Source organism: Dreissena polymorpha, chromosome 13, assembly GCF_020536995.1.
Source record: "Dreissena polymorpha isolate Duluth1 chromosome 13, UMN_Dpol_1.0, whole genome shotgun sequence".
In the NCBI taxonomy this organism is placed as follows: domain Eukaryota; kingdom Metazoa; phylum Mollusca; class Bivalvia; order Myida; family Dreissenidae; genus Dreissena; species Dreissena polymorpha.
The window spans coordinates 3423693-3446804 of NC_068367.1; the positions used below are offsets into that span (position 1 = coordinate 3423693).

The window sequence follows — 23112 nt, forward strand, 5'->3', positions numbered from 1 at the left end:
TTTTATAATATAAAAACGGGGCTATATGCAACCCGCCAGGGATTATTACGGTGAAAATTAAATAGCGAGTCAATGTGGTCACAAGCTAAACATGTCGAGAAATATAGTGCTTTTAAATTTAAAAGTCCTTGTGGTTTTATTTAAAACGAAATAGTCTCGCTGATGACAACGACTGGTCAATAAATAATGCGTACTTTCAGTTTCACTGTATAGTACAATAGATATGTATATGATCGTTTGTTTGAAGTGGAACTAGTATTCTTAAAAAAGTTTCGTAATAATGTAAGTTTAAGCATTTGGGGTAAAGTTTTTATCGATGTGCAGTTAAGAATGAAGCATTAAAGCATTTGACAAAATGCGATTTGTATTTAATAGAAAGCAATGCAAAACGAAACTAATTGTTACATGTTCAAGAAAAAAGTAAAACAAATGTATTTGCAATATCAAGAATATTCTTTATCAGTAAAGCAACGTTTTGACGCAAATACCGCTATTTATTGAATTGACCGAAAACATTGATGTATGAAAATGTTCGCTATCCATACAATTTACCTGTATATGCAAAGAAGATTGGCATAAAGGCTTTTTATTACTATTTGTATACGTGAACTTAATCCCGTTATGCATTTAAATAATTAAAATACTCACAAACACATAACAACCAACGCCGTCTTAAATTGAGATCAAGTGTTCAATTTTCTTGATGGACAATGTCCGTCAAATCAGCACATCACTGTCTTAGAATGTCTAGTAAGCGAGTAAATTCAAGCTATTCGCTTGACCAAACGTTTTTTATAGTGATAATTGGAAAACTGTCCGTGATTTGTTGCTTTTTTAAATAAAATAATATAAAGTTAATGTCAAGCGTTCAATATGTCTGTCAGATATAGCACTAAAGTTATTGTCTCTTAATGGACAGCTGTGGAAATGTATCGAATCAGACATAAATTTAAATTATTTGGAAACACTATACCATCCCGACTTTAATATTGTTTGTTTGGGTAGGTGGTAAGGCTTACACAAAGTTCTTGAGTTGTGTGGAAGGAAACGAAGTTGATGACATTTTCCCGCGAGTCTACAACGAGTCAATCCGCGCTTTATACTCGATCCCAGAATGCTCTTCGATTATCCGTGCCGTCATTTCCGTCTCTCCGAACATGATCTCGATCCGGGTCTTCACCACATCCGGCCATCCCCTCCTTGGAGGGTGTCGAATAATTTCGCCGATCTTTACACAGAAATTCTCCTCCGTGCAATACTCGGGGTTTTCCTCGATAGACGCGTACATTTTCGTGTACAGGCGGCGCTGCTTTGCGTGCTTGCTGGCAAGAAAGCTGGTCCGCTGGAGGATGAACACGTCAGTCCTCTGGATGGACTGACCGATGGTTACAAGCTTCTCGAAGACCCCGTCGCAGTACGTCTCTCTGTTTCGACGAGCGAACAGTTCCTCTGGGTCTCCTAGACGATCATATAGAAACAAGTTTAAGTATTGTTTTAATAAACGCGGTATTTTTGTATTAAATTATTAATCAGGCATACTGCATGAACTAACAATAAGTATGTGCCTGATTTCGATTTTGAAGTCGACATTTCATTAAGTACAATATCCGCCTATTTTCAATATTTAAGATATGAGAATTTGAAATTAGATTTGATATGAGAGCTAAAACCCTTACTAAAACTCGATATTACGACCCAAAGCATTAAGTTACCGTAAGTTTGAGTTCTAATGACATGAACAGAAAAAAATATCCTTCTTTATTTTTCAATTAATTTGATAGTCAGAGAATGTGCTGAAAAATATAAGATAATGTTGCAGATTATTTGTCTCGACTATTGGAAAATAAACTATACCGTCTACACTTAACTGCAGATAAAGATTGATAAATATTGTCAAGTCCATTTGCTTAAATGCTAAAGACAAGCACTAAATGATAATTTCAAGTTTCCAATAAGGAAGCTCAAAACTTAGTTACAGTCTTCCTCCTAATTGTACATTTACAATTTTAATCACCAAACTATCCTTATAGTGACTTACCTTCACAGAAAGGTTTCCTGGCGAAGCTGACGCCGTAAGTGTACCTGGCCACACGCTCTGTGATGATTTCCGGTCTGTGTCCCATGAGTACCGCTCCCTAACGACATAATTGTAAATACGATGAAGACATTTCTTTTTATTGTGTCGTAGAGCAGTTAGTATAATGTTCATTTAGGCGTAATAAATAGTTGTTGGTTCCATTTATCCAACCGTTTCCAATTTATTTAAGGTTGAGTTTTCCATCATTTTTGCTAATTTCACCAAAAGAAACTTCTAAGATTGCGATTAGTTTTGCTGCATGCGATCATATTAGCGATTTACTTTTAAATAAATAATTCATTCACTACACTGCACTGTAGTCACCTTTAGGATGGCATTTCCGGGGTCAGGGGCGGTAACAATGAGCACCTTGGGGAAGTTTTCCGTGACCGCCTCGCGCACGTGGAAAGATTCCGAGAATCCGCCGGCGAGCACGATGGTATCCACATCCGCCAGGCGAGGATTCACCTTCATCTCCCGGATGTACGACACTATGCCGTTCACTGTGACCTTGAAGAGGTCCGCAACAAGGTCACCTGAGAAATAACCAAAAACTACTCCTGTGTTTAATTTTTGTTTATAATATCATCAGGCGCGCATTGTCGAAATACACCCTCGTGAAATTAACTTTGCTTTTATTTCAACCACAAACAGCATGCCCTGATTTTTCGAAGTCTATATGCTAAAGTGAACTATTTTCCTATTGAAATAACGTGTGAACAAAATCGTTGTTAAACAATTTCAATCTTTAAATGCAAATTAGGCCTATATGTGAAATAAACAACATATTAACTAAATTTACATCACCACAATAGTAATTTTTAACTTCTCTATAAAACAAGCGACACAGCCAACAGTTCTAAAACAGATTATGAATTGTAAAGAAACCCGGGAATACAGTGTTGCTTTTACTTAGATCAGCATTAATCACATCAAGCAATTAAATAGTGATACGAATAAAAAAAACGAAGCCAGCTGTTCTGAAATCAGAATTTTTGAGAAGCCGGTGTTATCAGTGTTGCTTTTTGATTACTTAAATCAACATAAATACAAGAAAACTACTTGCTAATCTTCAAACAGAAACGGAACAGACTTCCAATTATAAATGTTATAAAAATACTAAGTATATATTATGGTTATATTTTAGCATCTTTTTATTCTTGCGTCGTAAATAAATAGCATTGCATGTTTAATTTTAACTTTTTTATTTCAGCTGAAATATTTATACGTAGAGTGATTAAAAAATACTAATATAGCATAACCGTTATCAACTATTAAAATACTAATGTTGTAAACGTGCATGTCCCAACATGACATATTAAGAGCACAATAAAATTGTATACAGTGTACTCGTATCTTTATTACGAACCGGGGCTGTGGACCAATCATGCCCCTGAAACCGGAAAAGTAAACACTGTAGACAGGCAGTTCGAGAAAGAGTTCCAGACAAGAAAACACGCCATTAGCGCCAGTGTATCAATGGCAGAAAAGACGATTATTGTTGTGATCCAGTCGAGGCGCAAGTATGAACAAATTGAAAACTTAACCTTAAGTGCAATTATACTCTAACATAAACCAACGAAATCGTGCTTTCGAATACACGTCTTACATGTTTAGGCGCATGCATAGCGTACTGAGAAACCATTATTAATCGTCAGGCATTAATTTTCGTGTATTCCGTCAGTCGACCGAATGTCGAATTCAAGATCCTAACGAACTATTACAGTATATAAATGTTTATGCGTAATAAACTGGTCAAATATCGTAGAACACATTGATATTTAATGCGTAAAACAAGTTGGTCATGTATACATATAACACCATATTTCACCCAAGGCATTTGATCTGACCATCGAATATCCATAAACTATCAATTACTGTCAGTTTCTAGATATGACGGGTCACATGTATAGGCCGTGGACTGAAAAAGCTTTGATTGACTAGATCACTTGTCAAAAACCTCTCGTCGGGTATGGTACAGAAAGCAAATCAAAGCAGTGATTTAAAAAACACTTGTTCAATATGTATCAGTTTATAACACTATTAGTTGTACTTGTGGCAGCTCGGACCAAATGCGCGATACGATACGAGCCGAACTGGGAGTCTTTGGATACCCGACCTCTTCCGAGTTGGTATGATGAATCTAAGATAGGGATATTTCTACACTGGGGTGTATTCTCGGTGCCTAGCTACGGGTCCGCATGGTTCTGGTACTACTGGAGACACGGAGTGAAGGAATATGTAGACTTTATGGCCAAAAACTACCGACCAGACTTCACGTACGCAGATTTTGCTCCAGAATTCACCGCAGAGCTCTTCGACTTCCACTGAGTGGGCCGATATTTTCAAAGCCTCTGGCGCAAGGTACGTTGTCTTGACCAGCAAGCACCATGAAGGGTTCACCAACTGGCCATCGAAGTATTCATTCTCTTGGAACTCCATGGACGTGGGGCCAAAACGGGACCTAGTCGGTGAACTCGCCACGGCGATCCGTAACCGGACGGATATACACTACGGCCTATATCATTCTCTATTTGAGTTCTTCCACCCATTATGGCTGAAAGACAACGCAAATAACTATACGACAAGGGACTTTGTAACGAGCAAGACGATGCCGGAATTGTACGAGCTCGTGCACAGATACAAACCGGAAGTGATCTGGTCTGATGGCGACTGGGACACGCTGGATACCTACTGGAATTCAACCGGGTTCCTTGCGTGGCTGTACAACGAAAGCCCCGTCAAGGACACCGTAGTGACCAACGACAGGTGGGGCAGAAACGTGGAGTGCAAACATGGCGGCTTCTTCACGTGTGCGGACAGGTATAATCCTGGGACGCTACAGAAACGGAAGTGGGAGAACGCCATGACGATTGACAGGTCCGCGTGGGAGTACCGGAGAGACGCGCGGCTGGAGGACATGCTGACCATGGAGGAGCTACTCGGTCAGGTCGCATCCACAGTGAGGTCGGTTGTTTGTTTTTGTTGCCCATGTGCATGTGCACTAAGGATGTGACGCACATTTCAGATAATGTCTATGGTTTCCACAAGTTTTTCTAATGTTTGTATGCATTGAACTTTAAGTTTGCATCTTGTACATTAATTCTTTGTTGTGGTCTCCATAAGAAAATTCCTTTATCTGAATGAACTATTCAATAACGCCTTAATATTTTAGCTGCGGTGGCAACATTCTCATCAACGTGGGACCAACTAAGGACGGTCGGATAGTGCCGATATTTGAGGAGCGACTCCGCAGTCTGGGGAAGTGGTTGGAGGTGAACGGGGAGGCCATATACGGGACCTCACCCTGGGTCTACCAGAATGACACCTTCACTAGTAATGTCTGGTACACGTCAAAGAAAAACTCCCAAGGGTTCCAAGATGTGTACGCCATCTTGTTGCACTGGCCCGATCCTGGGAAGTTCTACCTGGGGAGTCCCACTCCTACACATAACACCACGGTCACATTACTAGGATACAATACGCTGTTTAAGTGGACTGGTTCCGCTACGCATGCGCAAGGAATCACCGTGAATATCCCCGCCATACCGTTCAACAAGATGCCTTGTAACTACGCCTGGGTGCTGAAGATGCAGAACTTGGCTTAGATGTTAATAATCTAAGTTTGAACTCAATTCGAGATTGTGTTGTTAACGAAACAAATAGATAACATCACATAATCTTTTGTATACATTTTGTTTTAGTTTTACTTGCTTTCTGTGCAGAGTTACAATACATTTATTAAAATCTATTCATTTGTTTAAAAAAAGCCTTGCACAATTCGCTCGAATATTCTTCCGCTTTGCTAGAGTAACCTACATAGTATGTGTAATATAATGGATGTACATAAATATGTGAATAAATATTTGATGGGAAATATCTTAACTAGTTACATAGTTTTATTCGTTGTGACTTCCAATACCTTTAAGGGCCATTTCGATTGATATGCTGATACGTGAATGGGTTTCCACTAGCCTTAAAAATTGATCATGAATTGTGATTGAATAAACCTATTTATTTCATCGTGAGCACCGAAAGCCGATGGCTTATTGAAACGTCAGTTTTCTGTGTAGACCAAGTACATTGTGTCGTTGGGGAGATCTAAAGAACGCTCCCACATAGGCGATAAAACCATTGACCTCTCGGTCGCTAGACGGACACCATATCCACTCCACCACGGCGATCAACCATGAGAATGGTGTGAGGGTGTCTATGGTGTGTGTGTACATGTATACATTTTGTCGTGTGTGATGGATATCCGCGCCCAATTAGTCCACCACCCACCGACCAGCCATATAACATAAGTCCATCCGAGTCTTATGTTATCGTTAAAGGCATTTATATTTTAAAAGCATGTTTTTTTTCCTATCTCTTTAGCCAGAATGATATATATTCTTTGAGAACAGTCATTTCTGTCTAATCTCTTAAAATCTCTTAAACAGATTTCCCAAATTGTTGTCACACTCAAAATATATTTTTACTCACACGGCATAGGTCTAAAATGTTAGCCTCCTGACGGACGAGGAACAACAGCCGATCACAAAAGCTACACACGAGCACACAAAACAACCACCAGAAACCTGTATAAGGATATAGACTAAACAGCTATCTGTAGCCTACCATCGAGGAGCAGCTTATCGACCTTGACCCGGATGTGCTTCTTGTGCTTGCTGCGTCCCACAGCCTCTTCGAGTGTCGCCCTAGTTCCTTCCTTCAGCTTGTGCAGCAGTGTCTCTGGAATCTGGAAAACCAGACTCGACTTCCGGTCTAGCGGGAGACGCTTCTTGCCCTCGAAGTCCCTCTAAAAGTTTATATGATTCTTTTTATTATAGTTTGGCCTTGGGATTGGTTACCCCAGTGGCCTACTTACCAATAATCCCTACATTTGTTGTGATGGATGCCTAGGAGGCCCTAAGAATACTCACATTACCCGCGTCATGCGACAATGGGCTTAATCCCATTTGCGACCAGCGTTGATTCAGACCAGCCTGTGCATTCGCGCAGTCTCGTCAGGAGCTTCGATGTCCGTTAATGAGACCACTCAATCATGCGTGACGTCATATCGAACTGGGTAGCTCCTGACCTGACTGCGTGATAGCATATGCATTGAGATCCACTTTCGCATGCTGCGTTCATATGACCTCTGTACAAGAAGGAGCTAAATAAAGAAAGTTGCAAACGGATGACCAAAACGTAATTGTATATCAATTGCTCTTCGCGATTAAGGGTAAGCCAGTGTTTAACGTATAGTCTACCTTTATAAAATGACTCCGGGTTTAGATTTGAATCAAGGGAGCTTAGCATGAAAGCAAGAACACAATACTGTTAAGAAGGACAGCCTTTCCTTTCAGCACACTTTCGGAACGAGACTCAAACTTTCGACTTTATGCAGAGTTGACGAACGCCCTAACCACTTAACCTTGGTTGACCAGTTATAAGTCTCCAGAGAAACAACGTATTGTGTATGCGTATGGCTGTTGCAAACACAATACAAAGTATGGTAATTGCAAAATCAAAGTCACAACAGTTATCCACATATATTGTAAGTACGCGTATCTAAGGCGCCATAGAACACTACGAAAGGAAATTGGTTGTATTAAGATTAAGAATTTGATATAGAAAAAGCTTAGCAGAAACACTAGATATCGTTCTTTTGTCTTGAAATTCACACCTTACGCGTTAGACTGTTTTTACACCGTCAACATGAGATCTGCACCTTTTCCGTTGTTATATTACCTATAGACAACCGCGCAAACGTAAAACCACCCGACACATCACATGGACTTAAGTTGAGAGCATCACACTGAAAATGACTGTGTATTTAATAGGTAAATCAAAATTGACAACATTGTTAATTATTTTGTTAAATATATTATCATTTCGTGTACACTATACGTTTATAGAAACACAAGAAGCATTTTCGCGATTAAAACGTACCATTAATTTCAGGTAATCCTGTCTATAGTCCTCGAAGAAGTCCAGCATGAATTCCGTGCCAAAGAGATCGTTGAGGAGGCGATTAAAGGCTTCGTCGACGCTACTTCCGCCAAGAGCGTCCCCTGTGGCCCGGTGTATCTCTCGCAGACAGCCGTCCTTCAGAACCTCGTGTGCGGACATGTCCGCCGTGCCGCCTATAGATGGGAAAGCGAGGGCTCGGCATGATATGACGATGATCAGTGACCTTATTCTAAAAGCTCGTAAGAAAAACTTTGAGTTTGGTTAATTCATAAAATATCTTCGTGAAATCGAATCAAAGATTCCCTTGTAAAATGTCAGATAACCTTTGTAAATGTTTTCTGCTTAAAGAATGCTAAACATTAATAAATTTGGTAGTCGTGGAATATTGTGTCGTCGATCAAAATTATCATGTTCAAATTAGAACCAACGCAGAGAAAATTACCAGAGAAACACTTGCGTAATAACATGCATATTTTGTATTGAACAAAAGTAATTATGTTAAGTATATAAAAATGAAAATTCAGCGTGTTTGCTTTTTAATTGGACCAGAGGTTTAAACGAACGTGACTGATGCAAGGTAAGATACCTGCATGCAAGCTACGTTCTATACTATGACGTACCGTTTTGGTCTACGGTAAAAAGGTTAAAATACCGGTAACAAAATACGCCAACAGGCATTATTTTGTGTCTACAACATGTATTTCATGCCTATAGGCATTTATTTAGACAGTCATGCTTTTAAACAAAAATTACAATTTGAGCCTGTTTGCAAAAGTTATGTCTGTTGGCATAATTTCATACAGTATATTAGTTTTGACTGGGTGATAACTTCTTTTTATTTGTACAGTGTAAAGTAATTTCACTATAAATATAATAATTAGACATCATTTGAAGACTTCATCGTTGTCCTCAGATACTGAAAGTCTTTGTTAATTATGAGTTAATATTATACTGAATGTAATTCCTGAAAAGACAGTCGGCTAGGTTTTCAATATGGGTCGATTTTTTTTATAATGTATTCCTGTTGGCGCAAAAGTGTGCTTGTGTGCATCGTTTTGTACCTGTGGGTATATCTATTTTTAGCTTTTTTTGTATACATGTATAGCTACTTTTTATCCAAACAGTACGACATACAACGATAGAATATCCTATATGCGTCTACATCTATGAAGTATATACTAAACTGTAAAAATAAATTTATTTTATTTCATAGATACTGCACGACAAAGCCGCGGTCCTAGAATACAAAAAACGTGGCAACAATCGTATGAATGGAGATCCACACACGCCTGAAAAAAACATCGTGTACTTTCATACAAACTGATGCAATCAAAGCATGCATTGCATTATTTTTAGTTGACTAACCTACATATCTACTTACCACCGAGATCTAACAGGATGTAGCGTTTCCCGCGCGCTAGTGGGTTTTCTGTCCGCTCTCCGCTGATAGTCTTGATTTCCGATGGGTCGCGCGTCTTGCAATAGAGGGAAGCTGCTTCCGGTTCGAGTACAAGCTTCAGTCGGTCGCCTGGGATACCGGCCTGAAATGAGATGAATGTTACTAACCGATGAAAACTAAAAACTAAAATGTAATTATGGTCTCTTAACACTAATTGATTGAAAGCTCCCACTACCCATCCCCCATCCCATACGAAAGCAATTTTCATTTATCAAACTCCCATAACTATTAAATGATTTATACCACAATTTTAAATCAGCCAGCAACAAAAATCAATAAAAAAATACGAGAAATTAAAATGGCTCAATAAGGCTTGTATTGGTAACCACCATGTAAAAGATTATTGAATGAGAGCTCTTGAGCGCATTTACTTATGGCAGTACCATAAAGTATTCACTAATGTGGGAATGCAGTACCATAAAGTATTCACTAATGTGGGAATGCATACAGTACCACAAAGTATTCACTAATGTGGGAATGCAGTACCATAAAGTATTCACTAATGTGGGAATGCATACAGTACCATAAAGTATTCAGTAATGTGAGAATGCAGTACCATAAAACATTCACTAATAAGGGAATGCAGTACCATTAAAGTATTCACTAATGTGGGAATGCAGTACCATACAGTATTCACTAATGTTGGAATGCATGCACTATGGCAGTACCATAAAGTATTCACTAATGTGGGAATGCAGTACCATAAAGTATTCACTAATGTTGGAATGCATGCAGTATGGCAGTACCATTAAGTATTCACTAATGTGGCAATGCAGTACCATAAAGTATTCACTAATGTGAGAATGCAGTACCATGAAGTATTTACTGATGTGGGAATGCAGTACCATAAAGTATTCACTAATGTGGGAATGCAGTACCATAAAGTATTCATTAATGTTGGAATGCAGTACCATAAATTATTCACTAATGTTGGAATGCATGCAGTATGGCAGTACCATAAAGTATTCACTAATATGGGAATGCAGTACCATAAAGTATTCACTAATATGGGAATGCAGTACCATAAAGTATTCACTAATGTGGGAATGCAGTACCATAAAGTATTCACTAATGTGGGAATGCAGTACCATAAAGTATTCACTAATGTTGGAATGCAGTACCATAAAGTATTCACTTATGTTGGAATGCAGTACCATAAAGTATTCACTAATGTTGGAATGCACGCAGTATCTAATTTTCAGATTGTGTTTTGTTACAATTGAAAGTACGCTTACGGAATTCTAATAAACGATACTCGAACTGACTCTTTTACCGATATAAGTTGAATGACTGTTCATGTTACGAGCCAATATGACATTGACCGTTGACCTGTTAAACTCAAAATTAATACAAGCCTTACCCCATGCATGCCCTGCATGATAGTAGGTCGAAGGATTGTCAAGATACCGTCCCGAAAGGATTTAACTATGGGCCGACCACCCACTCTACCGACTGACACAAACCAGCATAACTATGTCATTTAAGGGTAGTGCGGACAAACAAACATGAATATGATGACTTCGGTTTGAAAGGTAAAGTCACTAAAATGGGGTAAATTTGATAAGACACACCACACACCAAATTGTCGATGCATGAGAAATAGTGGGGAGATATGTTACTCACGTTGACCGAGGCTTCTCGCATGAACTGTTTGGCGGCGTCGGACCATATCGCCGGCACGGTTATCACCCAGCTGATGTCGTCGATCTTCACTTCCGGTGCCCGCTCTGCGAGGTCTTCTACGAGGCATCTGAAGAAATGATAAAAAAATAACGTATAATAGTAATTTATTGATAACCGATAATACTAATTAGTTGAAATTATTGGTCCCGTCTTTTTAAACATCTTGCGACAAGTTAATGCTATGACTGAAAAGGCTTCCGGTTAATCAAAGATCTTTCGACAAATTTCAGTTCAGGCTTTTTCATGGTCCGGTGTTATTGCTTAATAAGGGTCTCTTTTTTATCAAAGATCTTACATTTAAATGTAGATATCACTGAAATGTGTAGGCGAAATCAAGGTAATGTTTTATCAAATAACTTACGACTTATGAGTTTGATGAACTTTTTGGAATACCATGTCTTTTTTTGTTTCACCCTAACGTTTTTAAGATACGAGTTCGTGTAATCATATGATTCGGTGAATACAGAATTTTCAACAAGATAATATAAACAATTGAGACCCGTATATGTATTTGATTGCCATGGTGAAGACGTCCAAAGCCAGCATCTGCTTGCCGTCCATGTCCTTGAGCATCGTATCGCGTCGAAGGTACTAAAATATTTAAACACAAGGCTGGATTCAACAATAATTTTATGCTCCGGTAATTAACTCAACCGTGACACGCATTTTATGACGATGATCGTTGCCAACAGGTAATCAGCGTACAACACGTTACACTTTCCTGGTTTGATGTTCAACACGTGACAACTACCTTGTTTCGGAGTACAAACCACTTCTTGGCACTTTCCTGGTTTGATGTATAACACGTGATACCTAACTTGTTTTACAGCGTAAAAAAATTACATGACACAAGCCTTGTTTGGTGTACAGCACTTAGCACTAACATTTAGGTCCACATTAAGCGAAGCATTCCTTGTTTGGTGTTCAACAAGTATTATTACACGTACCCGTTGGATTCAATTGGGGAAAACTTACCTAGCTGGATTACAGCACACGACATACCGGTACACCTTGTTGGTTTACAACACGAGGCACTTAAATTGTTGGTTTACAACACGTGACGCATATCTTTTTAGGTTTACAACACGTGATACTTACCTTGTTTTTACAGCATGCGATATTCATCTTGTTTGCTTACAACACGTGGCATCTTGTTGGTTTACAACACACGATACTTACATTGTTAGTTTACAGCACGTGACTGACACTTAGCACACGACTTTGTATTGTTATTTTACAACACGCGGCACTTACCTTGTTGGTGCACAACGCCTGACACTTAGATTGTCCAACACGTGGCACACTAGTTCATTGTGGCGTAGTGGATACGGTGTCCGCCTAGCGACCGGGAGGTAAAGGGTTCGATCCCTAATTGGGAGCGTTCTTCATATCTCCTCCAAGACTCGATAGCGTTTTAACAAGCCTTCTGCTTTCGATACAATCGAGCTAAAATTAATATGTTTAAAAAGAATAACAGGTGGTACTTACCTTGTTGGTGTACAGTTTCATTTTGAAGTTCCGGAAGTAGTACCAGTTGTGGAACATCTCTCCGTCCACCAGCACCGCGTACTCGTCTTCCGCCTCGTACCCGAACGAGTGGAACTCCCCTTCAGGGTTAACAAGCACCTATATAGGGACACATCACTTGTTATCAAATCGGGATTTTAAGCGACGACTTACCGGTAAACCGTTGTATTAACTCTAGCGTGGGCTTTAACACATTATAAGTTGTTTAATAAATCAAAACAAATTGTCTAATATACTGTTTCAGTTGCAAAACTTTATTGATTTGCTCTAATACTTATGTTAAAGCAACATGTTACTTGTGTATGTGTACCAGGTAACGTTTGATGCTTGGTAAACGTTACAATTGCGCATCGGTGTTTTGACTTGGCAATATTAACAAATAGGTAATAAAGAACAAGTCAGTATGAGAACAAATCCAGCTCCAAACTGCGTCTGATCTCTATTCCATGACAGGAAAACCTAGTACGTAATTTTTGTTAAATGTGCATACATATAAAGGGTGTGTGGAAGTATACAAACATAAAAAAGTCAAATTATTTGAAAATTAATAGATTTAAAATGTGCTTTTCCCATCTCATTCATACTAAAAGCGGTATCTAATTGAACTGAGTTTTTGTCATTTAACTTGATGGAACAATTATTCCCGGCAGGTTTTTAGAAGCGACAGATGTGGACACCATGCATTACAGCAATCTTACCGTAGTGGGCGCCTTCTCCGTACCGGAAGTCATGTTCTCCCCCAGCCACTCCTTTGTATACACCGTGAACGGATCGTACTCAAACGCCCAAGCATACCCGGAGAAACTCGTACCAAAATCTATAGCGGCAACGACATTACGCTTTTTCTGAAATAAGTTACAGTTACGGATGATTCCGGTCGTATTCTGTTGCTGTAACGACCATTTTAAACAGACATTTATGCTGCAAACAAGATCATGTTAACATTTTTCCGCGGATAAAGGTCAATAAGAATAACGTTTTGTTATATAAAAAAAGGTTTTAAACAAATTTAGATTGATTTGCGATTCCTGAATGAATTATCAAGTCAGGTCATAATCGATATAATGTCCGTATTATCAGTGTTCATCTTAAATAAACATTGTTTGTTGTAACGCGCAGTTATTAAGAATGCGCACCAATGCCATCGTTGTTTAAACACTACGCATGATTTAATCCTCGAAATCGCGTTATATTTGCGAACATCAAGCAATACTTTTAAAACGATATTTAAAATTTAACAACTATTTCTAATATGAATAAACTCGTATTAACTTGATTATTACTCGTATATAACTGGTGTAGCAAAACCAATAACCACTTTAAAAATGTATTGGCGAAGCATTTGGCAGTTTCATAAATGTCCGCTTCGCACTGGGATAACCTGAATTTATGCGTGTGCTTTAAAGGGATCTTTTCACGCTTTGGTAAATTGACAAAATTGAAAAAAGTTGTTTCAGATTCGCACATTTTCGTTTTAGTTAAGATATTTGTGAGGAAACAGTAATACTGAACATATACCATGGTCTAATATAGCCATTATATGCATCTTTTGACGATTTTAAAACCTAAAAATTATAAAGCGTTTCAACGCGAAACGATTGAATAATTTGGAGAGTTCTGTTTTTGTCGTTAAATTTTGTGAAACTACGAAGATTGCTTATATAAGGTATAAAATACGTCAAGTATGTGAACTCGGCGGAATAGCTCAGTAGGCTAATGCGTTTTTACTTCAGGACTCTGGCAGGACTCCAGGCGTCACTGGTTCGAAACCTGCTCCGGGCAATGTTCTTTTCCTTTTTTAATTGTATTCTTGATTTTTTACTGGAGCTTTTACGATCCAATGTTTACATTTATCAATATAAAGCATTTAATGAAAAAGTTAAAAAATGCCAAAATCTGTGAAAAGGCCCCTTTAAGTGACGTCGATGATTAGCCTGTGCTAATCTGAGAGGCCACTATCCGCATAGACTGGATTTTCGTTTAAAAGATAATAACTTTAAACGATAAAAGTCATAAAGCGGCGAGTGTCGTCCACAATTACCGATAGCCTATGCGGACTGCACAAGCTAATCTGAGACGATTCTTTAGGTACGTGCATAAAGCCCTGTTTTCAAAGACCGCCACCATGCAGCTTTCATGGAATATTGGCGTACCGCATCCGGTCTATCAAAGTAGAGTGTCACCCCTCTTGTCAGTGCCTGGTATTTCTGCAGTAGCTCCACTCCCACCATACTGAAGGCGGGCTTCTTCTCTGTCAAAATAAACACCCGTTCTAACCGCCGTTTGAGATACAAATAATAGGTGTGATGAGGCTTCACAATAAATCAAACACTGGACACTTTAATTTTTCTAACGTATAACACGTCCCACGGAGGCTCTTAGTTTTTTTTAGACGTTGAATATTCCACGGAATTCCTTAACTTACGAGCAAAATATATGGACGTACCTTTTGGCCAGTCAAGAACGGTTTGTAATAACCAGACCATAAATGACCCATTTGTGCATGCTTGATTGGCTAAAGGCAGCAAAAGCTGTAAAACAAGCAGTTACTTTTGATGACGTAATATCTCCTAAGCTCATGTATCCATCCGCCGCTGGGTTCCTGGAACACCCCTTCCTTGAGACGTATCGGCACCCTGGGGCAGGCCTCGCCCTGGATGTAGTCCACGTAGCACAGGCCGCATGCAGAAGGGAACGTCAATCCTGGACAGGGAAAGCACAATTTATAGCTCAAGTTCTAACATATTTATTTTAAAGTCAACTTTTCAGTAACTGTTTCTAGACAAAATCTTTCCAACCATATACACAAACAAGAGATGTGTTTGTCAGAAACACAATGCCCCCTTCTGTGACGCCTTGAAGCCATATATTTGACATTTGACCTTGAAGGATGACCTTGACCTTTCACCACTCAAAATGTGCAGGTCCATTAGATACACATGCATGCCAAATATCAAGTTGCTATCTTCAATATTTCAAAAGTTATGACCAATGTTTAAGTTTTCGGACGGACAGACAGACAGACAGACAGACAGACAGACAGACAGACAGACAGACAGACAGACAGACAGACATACATACATACATACATACAGACAGACAGACAGACAGACAGACAGACAGACAGACAGACAGACAGACAGACAGACAGACAGACAGACAGACAGACAGACAGACAGACAGACAGACAGACAGACAGACAGACTGACGGACAGTTAAAAAACTATATGCCACCCCTCGGGGGCATAAAAAACGCTATTTCTTCCGCAGCCACTTCATGATAAACCGTTGGCTTCATTACTGACTGATCAGTTATCAGGAATAATGACTACATGCAACTGTTATAACATAACCTCGTCGATTTATTGGAAGTGTTCGTGTGCGATATGCAGTCATTATTGCGATTGAGGTCGTATGTTCGATCCGAGCTAAAGGAACGTTTCAAATGACCATTTTGAGCCGCATTCTGAGAAAAATGGGTTAAATGCATGTGCGTGAAGTGTCGTCCCAGATTAGCCTGTGCAGTCCGTACAGGCTAATCAGGGACGACACTTTCCGCTTTATGGTATTTTTAGTTTCAAGGAAGTCACTCTTTACCGAAAATCAATTTTAGGCGGAAAGTGTCGTCCCTGATTAGCCTGTGCTAATCTGGGATGACACTTTACGCACATGCATTATGCCCAGTTTTCTCAGAACGCGACTCATTTTGATGACACAAAACTAGCTCTAGTAAACGATACCAAGTGGCGTATATGTTTCAATTCATTCGATCAATAACAAATGGCTATCAACGAAATAAAAACAGATTGGTACTCAATACAGTCTTACTTAGTATTTTCAAGGTGATCTGTTTGCGCTCCACCGGAAATGAGAAGTGGTTTCCGGCCTCGTCTGTGATGAAGATCACATGACCTGTGACACTGGGGGAGTGGCATGCGTGTCTTCCACATGGCGAGCGTCTAACGATTCTTTAATATCAGAACGGTGTTTGTGTTGTCAACTGAAAAAAAAAACTATTCTGGAGCCGAGTTGCGACTCGAAATGTCTCAAACACTCCGCGTTGTGAAGAAAGCCTTTTTTGTCTTTAATTAAATTATGACATTGTGGAATATAATCCGATATTGAATGAAAAAGCATGTTTTAAAACTATTCGCATATACATAATATATACTATTTTTAAACCCGAAAATTTGTATAAGTGCAATAGTAAAATAAAAGCGAAAAAGGCTGCAAAACGTGAATGCGTTTATGGACTTATTTTTAACAGTCAACGCACCGCAGAATCACGCGACATATATTTCATACCGTTTTCAGCGCTTCATTCACTGGTTGCTTATCTATACCTTCACACACTGGCTTATAAGTACTTTTTTTAAATAATCACCATAAAGAAAGCTTTCATATCTCATTGAGGCTTGAACTACACACACGCGTTTTTTTCATCGATATTCTAAAATCCCTGACACTAATAAAGTTGTATTTATATTTCTCCTTACTTTGTATTACTCCGTACATTAATTAACACAAACTATTTAACGCGGCTACATTTAACCTAAGTGATTCTCACTCAACAGACCATCGACAATTCTTTATCAATAATCTTAGTTGCTTTCATAGTTTCTTTTTTTAATAGTTTGACTTCGATATAGTATTCAATGCGTACCTACTCACAGCGCAATGACCATAAAGTGCAACGCATTGTTTATCGTACGTAGTTTTTGTTTGCAAGCGGTAAGGTCACATGTCGGTAGGTTTCAATGTCAATTTAATTAGATACTTTTTATTGGGTATTGTTTTCGTGTAAGCTAGATCCTATGCTTGTGCGAGTTCACATTCGACAAAACAGAAAAACGATACTGTCACTCCGTTAACTTAACCTTGATTATCTTGATTAGGCAGAGGCAGTGAGATCTTAGATTGGTTTCAGATGCAAACAAACTTAATACGTACAGTAGAGGTAATACCAAAGATACATCATGTCGAAATATGTAGTTAGTTATAATCGTTCATGAGAAAACAATGTAAAGTCTTCTACATGCAAGCATGTATTTAATAGTGTACGTTGAAGAGTGCGGGAGTACTTCGTCAGATTAATATGTGTATACGGACATATGTCCTTGGTGAATCTAGTATACCCCCTTTATTTCGTTGCAGGAAGATAATTATCTTGAGCTATGATAAAGGAGTAGTAACATATTTTTTTTTAGATTTGATTAATTATCTTGACTGATTATAAAGGAGTAGAAAACCATTTGTATATATTTTTAAAGATTTGATTTGTAAAATTTAGTATTATCGGTTGAAAATGGGCATAACAAATTTGACGATGTAACGTTGTTAAAATGTAGGTAAACGACACTTACACTTGTACAAGTGTTGGCGGACAAGTTTGTTTCCACAGGAAGACACACAAAGATATTTCCGATATACCACCCATTGTAAATTCTAGTTTGAATAGAAGACACATATTAACAAGATACATGGTAACGGCACCAAACGAGGTTTTTATCGCTATATAAAATGACTTTAATAAAAATAAATCAGACTTGGTCTGCATGTAAGCTACAAACACACACACACACACAATATTTCAGAACGATTCCTCCAACCAACCATATCGTAAAGACCGGGATCAGTCTCCTCTTTTTTATTGAAACAGTGACCTTCACATTGATCCGACTGACCGTAAACGGAATCCCATGATAGCATGCAGAACTACCGCCACAAATCTCAGAAAAAAATCCCCCATATAACACTTATATAATCGAGTTTAAACTATTTTTGCTACTGTTAGAGACAAATACATTGACCCAACTGGCCCCAATTTGAATCCCAGGATAGTTCTGCATGTCAGCTACCTTCATGCCAAACTTAAGTGTAATAAATACATCGAAACTAGCGGAGACCGTTTGTTTTATTTCAAGAAAAAAGTACCACAAACCTTGATAGCTGCGCCAAAGTGTTATCCTAAGCTAGGTATGCATGATAGTTACATACACTCTTGAACAGTCTCGCTATATAATACCCCAATCAAACCTAGTTATTGATCGGAAAGCTGTTTTTTACAGTGACCTTGAAAGTTTGCTTGTAAGGTTAAGTTATCGACCAGAAACACCATATTATACACACCTCTGCTGCCATACCCCACTCTTTTCAACCTCGTAGAAAATCTGGCTAAACGGTCCTCGTTTTTGTTGTTGTTATTGTGTTATACTGTAAATTCAACACGCTGACATTAAATTACGAAAATGTCTTTACCCTGTTGACAGCGTTATTGAGTTCGCTGGATGGTAATTCGGCTGGATAAGCCCCTTTTAGCTTTGCACATTTGCCATCCAGTAAACGAGAAAAAGTAAAAAATAGGTAGTCTTAAAATAATAACCACTCTGTAGATACAAGCCTGAATATGCGACACCTTTACATTTTATTTTAAAAGCTCTATATACAGCGATGACATAACAACATACGACATAACAAGATGAACGGAATAAAGCATGGTCAAATAAAGTCAATAACAAAAGTGACCCAAAAGCGCATGTTTACTAAAAAATACTCTTACCGGAAAATTGCAAAATTTAACATCATGTCGACATGAAAAGTTTGCTCCGTTCACACTATAACATGTTAAACAAGAAACCGTCGGAGACGGGTGATGCTCCCCAAAGTTTTTTTTGTCACAATATTGCACTATATATTCAGATGAAAGGAAACGTCTAGTAGTTGGGGGGACAAGAATTGCACTATATGTACAGTTTATAGAAAATTTCAAAGAGCCATAACTCTGTGAAAAATCATCCGACCAGAACCGGCTGATAATATGCACATCTCCTCTTCGTAGTGAAGCTTCCCATAAAGTTAAATTGAATTCCGGTCATTAATTGCTGAGAAATAGCCCGGACAAAATTTGTGCACGGACGGACGGACACACACACGGACGGACGAAGCGGCGACTATATGCTCCCCCAAAAAATTTTGGGGAGCATAATAACATACCTCTAACATTTTTTTTATAAAAAAACAAAAAGACTTATCATTCACAACAAAAAAGCAGTTCCCTACCAGGTAAATGTTGTCCGCGTTAAATCTACATTCCGAGTTTCATCAAACTTAAGTACCTTTTGAGTAATCGCCGGATCCAGAATTTTTCGAACGGATATACGGACGAACAGACAAACAAAACTTGAATAACGTGAATAGTCCCTATTGTACCCCATATGCACAAACCGTGTTTCATCAATCTAACTTAAGTATTTTGTGCTTCTGACGGATCCAAATTTTAGTATTCACTTATTGCCGTATACAAAAAAACCACAATTTTAGTCTGGCGAAAAAAGCAGATAACTGTATATTCCCCACATGACCCTCTATCCACATTAAGAGTTTCATAAACAACTCTTAAGTACTTTTCTAAAAATAGCAGAAACCAGATTCTTCGATCAGTAGACAAAATAACGCAACAAACAGAAATTCCGTGCGAATTCCGCAGATGAAGCTCTATCCACATATATAGAGTTACAAACTACTTTTTCAGATATCGCAGGATACAGATTCGGATGATCAGACGAACAGACAGACGGACCAGAACTAAACATATAGTCCCCTCCGGTTACACTGTTTGGAGACTAATCTGCCTGCGTGAAACGCACTGATTATAAATAACTAAAAACAAGAGATGTGTTAGTCAGAAACACAATGCCCCCTACTGCGCCGCTTTGAAGCCATTTATTTGACCTTGAAGGATGACCTTGACCTTTCACCACAAAAATGTGCAGCTCCATGAGACATACACGCATGCCAATTCTCAAGTTGCTATCTTCAATATTGCAAAAGTTATGGGCAATGTTAAAGTTTCCGGAAGGGCGGACAGACTGACGGACAGTTCAACTGATATATGCCACCCTACCAAGGCATAAAAACAACCGGTACAACATGAGAAATAGTATTTCATAGACGAATAAACATGATTATAAATAATCAACGGTTAACTTGAGGAAATGGATAGAGATAATAGATCATCTCAATTAACGGTCGTCGATTCGAAGTTATTTCCCTAGGCCAATATCTGAATGCTGCTTCAAACTCGAACCCCGTTCTTATACATCTGCGAGTCTTTGTTATTTTTCATTTCGTTTGCGTCAATGCATGTTCAATACTTGAATGCAACAAAAGCACACAAAACACATCTGTACATTAATGATTACACCAAAAGGAGAACACATTATAATGGTCAACACATTGTAAGTATGTACATCTGAACAAACTCAGTGAAGCGGCGCTAAGTGAAATACTTGTAAACGCAAGGTTGTTCCGAATCTGGTTGAACAATTTTGATAGTGTTATGCAATAAGATATAAAGCCCACAAAAAGTTCTATTTGTAAATACATTCTGACACAATAAACATGTTGAATATGATAAAATATAGAGATTAGTGCTGAAAACAGAATAGTATTTAGCGGGGCTAATACACTTATTTGTTATCGTTTTTATCCTTTTTGATTCTCGTTTACAAAACACTAAAAATATAATAATATAAATTGGCTATTTGATGACGTCGTTAAAATACACAAAATGACGTCACTATATTGCGCATGTTTGCTTTATCAACAGTGTTGAATAAACCAAAACTTATGTTATCTATATTATGTTGTTATGATGATTGGCTAAAAACATTATACGGCGGTGAAGAAATATGATTGCCGACAATGATCATGCAGAACTATAAAAATAATAACAATTTTTTTTATGTGTAGCCGTTATCTTTTCACAAACTGGTTTCATTATGTTGAAATAACCATTCGACTAACTCAGCATAAAACGTAGGGATATACACATATACAAACAAGACCACATTAATTGTAACTTTAAGTCGTCAAAAATCCGAAGTGTGCAATCATGAAATCAAACATCTTTATATATACACATTAAATAAAGCTTAAAGTAAGTTAATACGAAAAAAAGGTTTACTTATCATGTTTAAGAAAAATAGCGTAAAAGCAAACACGTAAAAATGTTAAATTCCAGCTTATTCAATGAGCTTATGCTATGGGGACCTTTTCATTTCTTTTCAGACGATTTCTGCATCTGCTGTTTATGGCTCTTTGAAAGTCCTTGCAGCTTCCGCAAAGCCCACGAAGCGGTCTGTGACGAACCAATAAAATATACATACTCGTGTAGAAATACATAAAATGCACAAACAACACACTTAGGTCTTTCAACTGTTCTAAACTAATGCAAATATCAATGTATAATACTCTCCCCACCTGTGACAACATGCCTATATGTACAGAATAATAACATACAAACAATATGTTCATAAAATTACTGTACCAAACTAATACAAACAAAGCTGTATATTGCTAATATTCGCTCGACCTGTGGTCTAAAATCTTGCCTATACAAACTTGTTCATAAAATGCACATACAAACACAAATTCATAACTTTTATGTTCCAACTAAAACAGAAAACGCCTCATAATGCACAGCATTGCCTTATTCCGCCTGCCTGGCTAGAATATCGGCTAGACTCGCTTTTCGAGTCGCGTTCTCTGCTAACTCGCATCACCCCAATAGGCCTGATTCTGTCTTCATGTCTACTGCTGTACACGTCATCTTGACATCTGTCGCTAAGATACGGCCCCTCGCTGCTGACACCTTTGCTAAAATTAATATCTGGATCGTTGCGGGAGCTTTCCCTTGCCCCATACCTATCGCTCAAATACGTGGCGCGTGATTGGCCTCTATGCATATCACGAGACTGATATTTCTGCGCATCACATGAGTGGTTTCGGTCAGTATCACGCGCTGCACCTCGGTCATGATCGTAATGATCGATGAAGTCTTGCTGCACGTGCGATGGAATCACATCTTCCGCCTGTAAGAAAGAATAACTAAGTAAAACTGTGAATCATATTTTCAGGCTTATATTAGACAAAGTCGATAAAAGTTCAGTTTATAAAGTTCATAAAGAATTTAGTATTGGATTGTCGAAACCGGTCAAATCTCTATGCGGACAATGCTTGTAATTCCAGGATTTAACTTCTTGTGATTTAATTTTAAACAAGGGACAAAATTGTCACAAAACCAGGTTTTCAATTTGAAAAAAAAGTCAGATAAAGGGAGACAACTAAAACTGAACCAATTTAATCAGTTCAGTTTTAGTTGTCTCCCTTTATCTGATAATTGTTTATAATTAACCCCATTTGTATCAAAATAAATATATTTTTAGTCGTGGTGACCTTGACCTTGGAATTATTGACGTAATTCTTTCGTGCCACACACCGTCCCATGCTGGTGAACAAATGTGCCAAATGATTTAAAATCTCACAATGAATGCCATAGATATGGCCCGAACAAGCTCATTTATGGCCATTTTTGACCTTTGAACTCAATGTGTGACCTTGGAAATAT

General features: G+C 38.3%; 1 protein-coding gene and 1 pseudogene across 1 annotated transcript; one reads left to right on the forward strand and one right to left on the reverse strand.

Moving 5' to 3' along the window:
• Positions 1 to 844: 844 nt before the first annotated feature.
• LOC127856217 (heat shock 70 kDa protein 12A-like) lies at positions 845 to 17426 on the reverse strand. The gene is made up of 14 exons (XM_052392293.1): positions 17201 to 17426; positions 16533 to 16704; positions 15255 to 15407; positions 14858 to 14955; positions 13403 to 13549; positions 12666 to 12803; positions 11677 to 11768; positions 11118 to 11244; positions 9417 to 9576; positions 8015 to 8208; positions 6698 to 6878; positions 2402 to 2613; positions 2039 to 2135; positions 845 to 1458 (listed from the first exon to the last, which is right to left on the reverse strand). The coding sequence occupies exons 4-14, from the start codon at positions 14933 to 14935 to the stop codon at positions 1076 to 1078; spliced, it is 1809 nt and encodes a 602-aa protein (XP_052248253.1). The 5' UTR covers positions 14936 to 14955; positions 15255 to 15407; positions 16533 to 16704; positions 17201 to 17426; the 3' UTR covers positions 845 to 1075.
• Positions 3258 to 6717, forward strand: LOC127856218 (alpha-L-fucosidase-like; annotated as a pseudogene).
• Positions 17427 to 23112: the final 5686 nt, after the last annotated feature.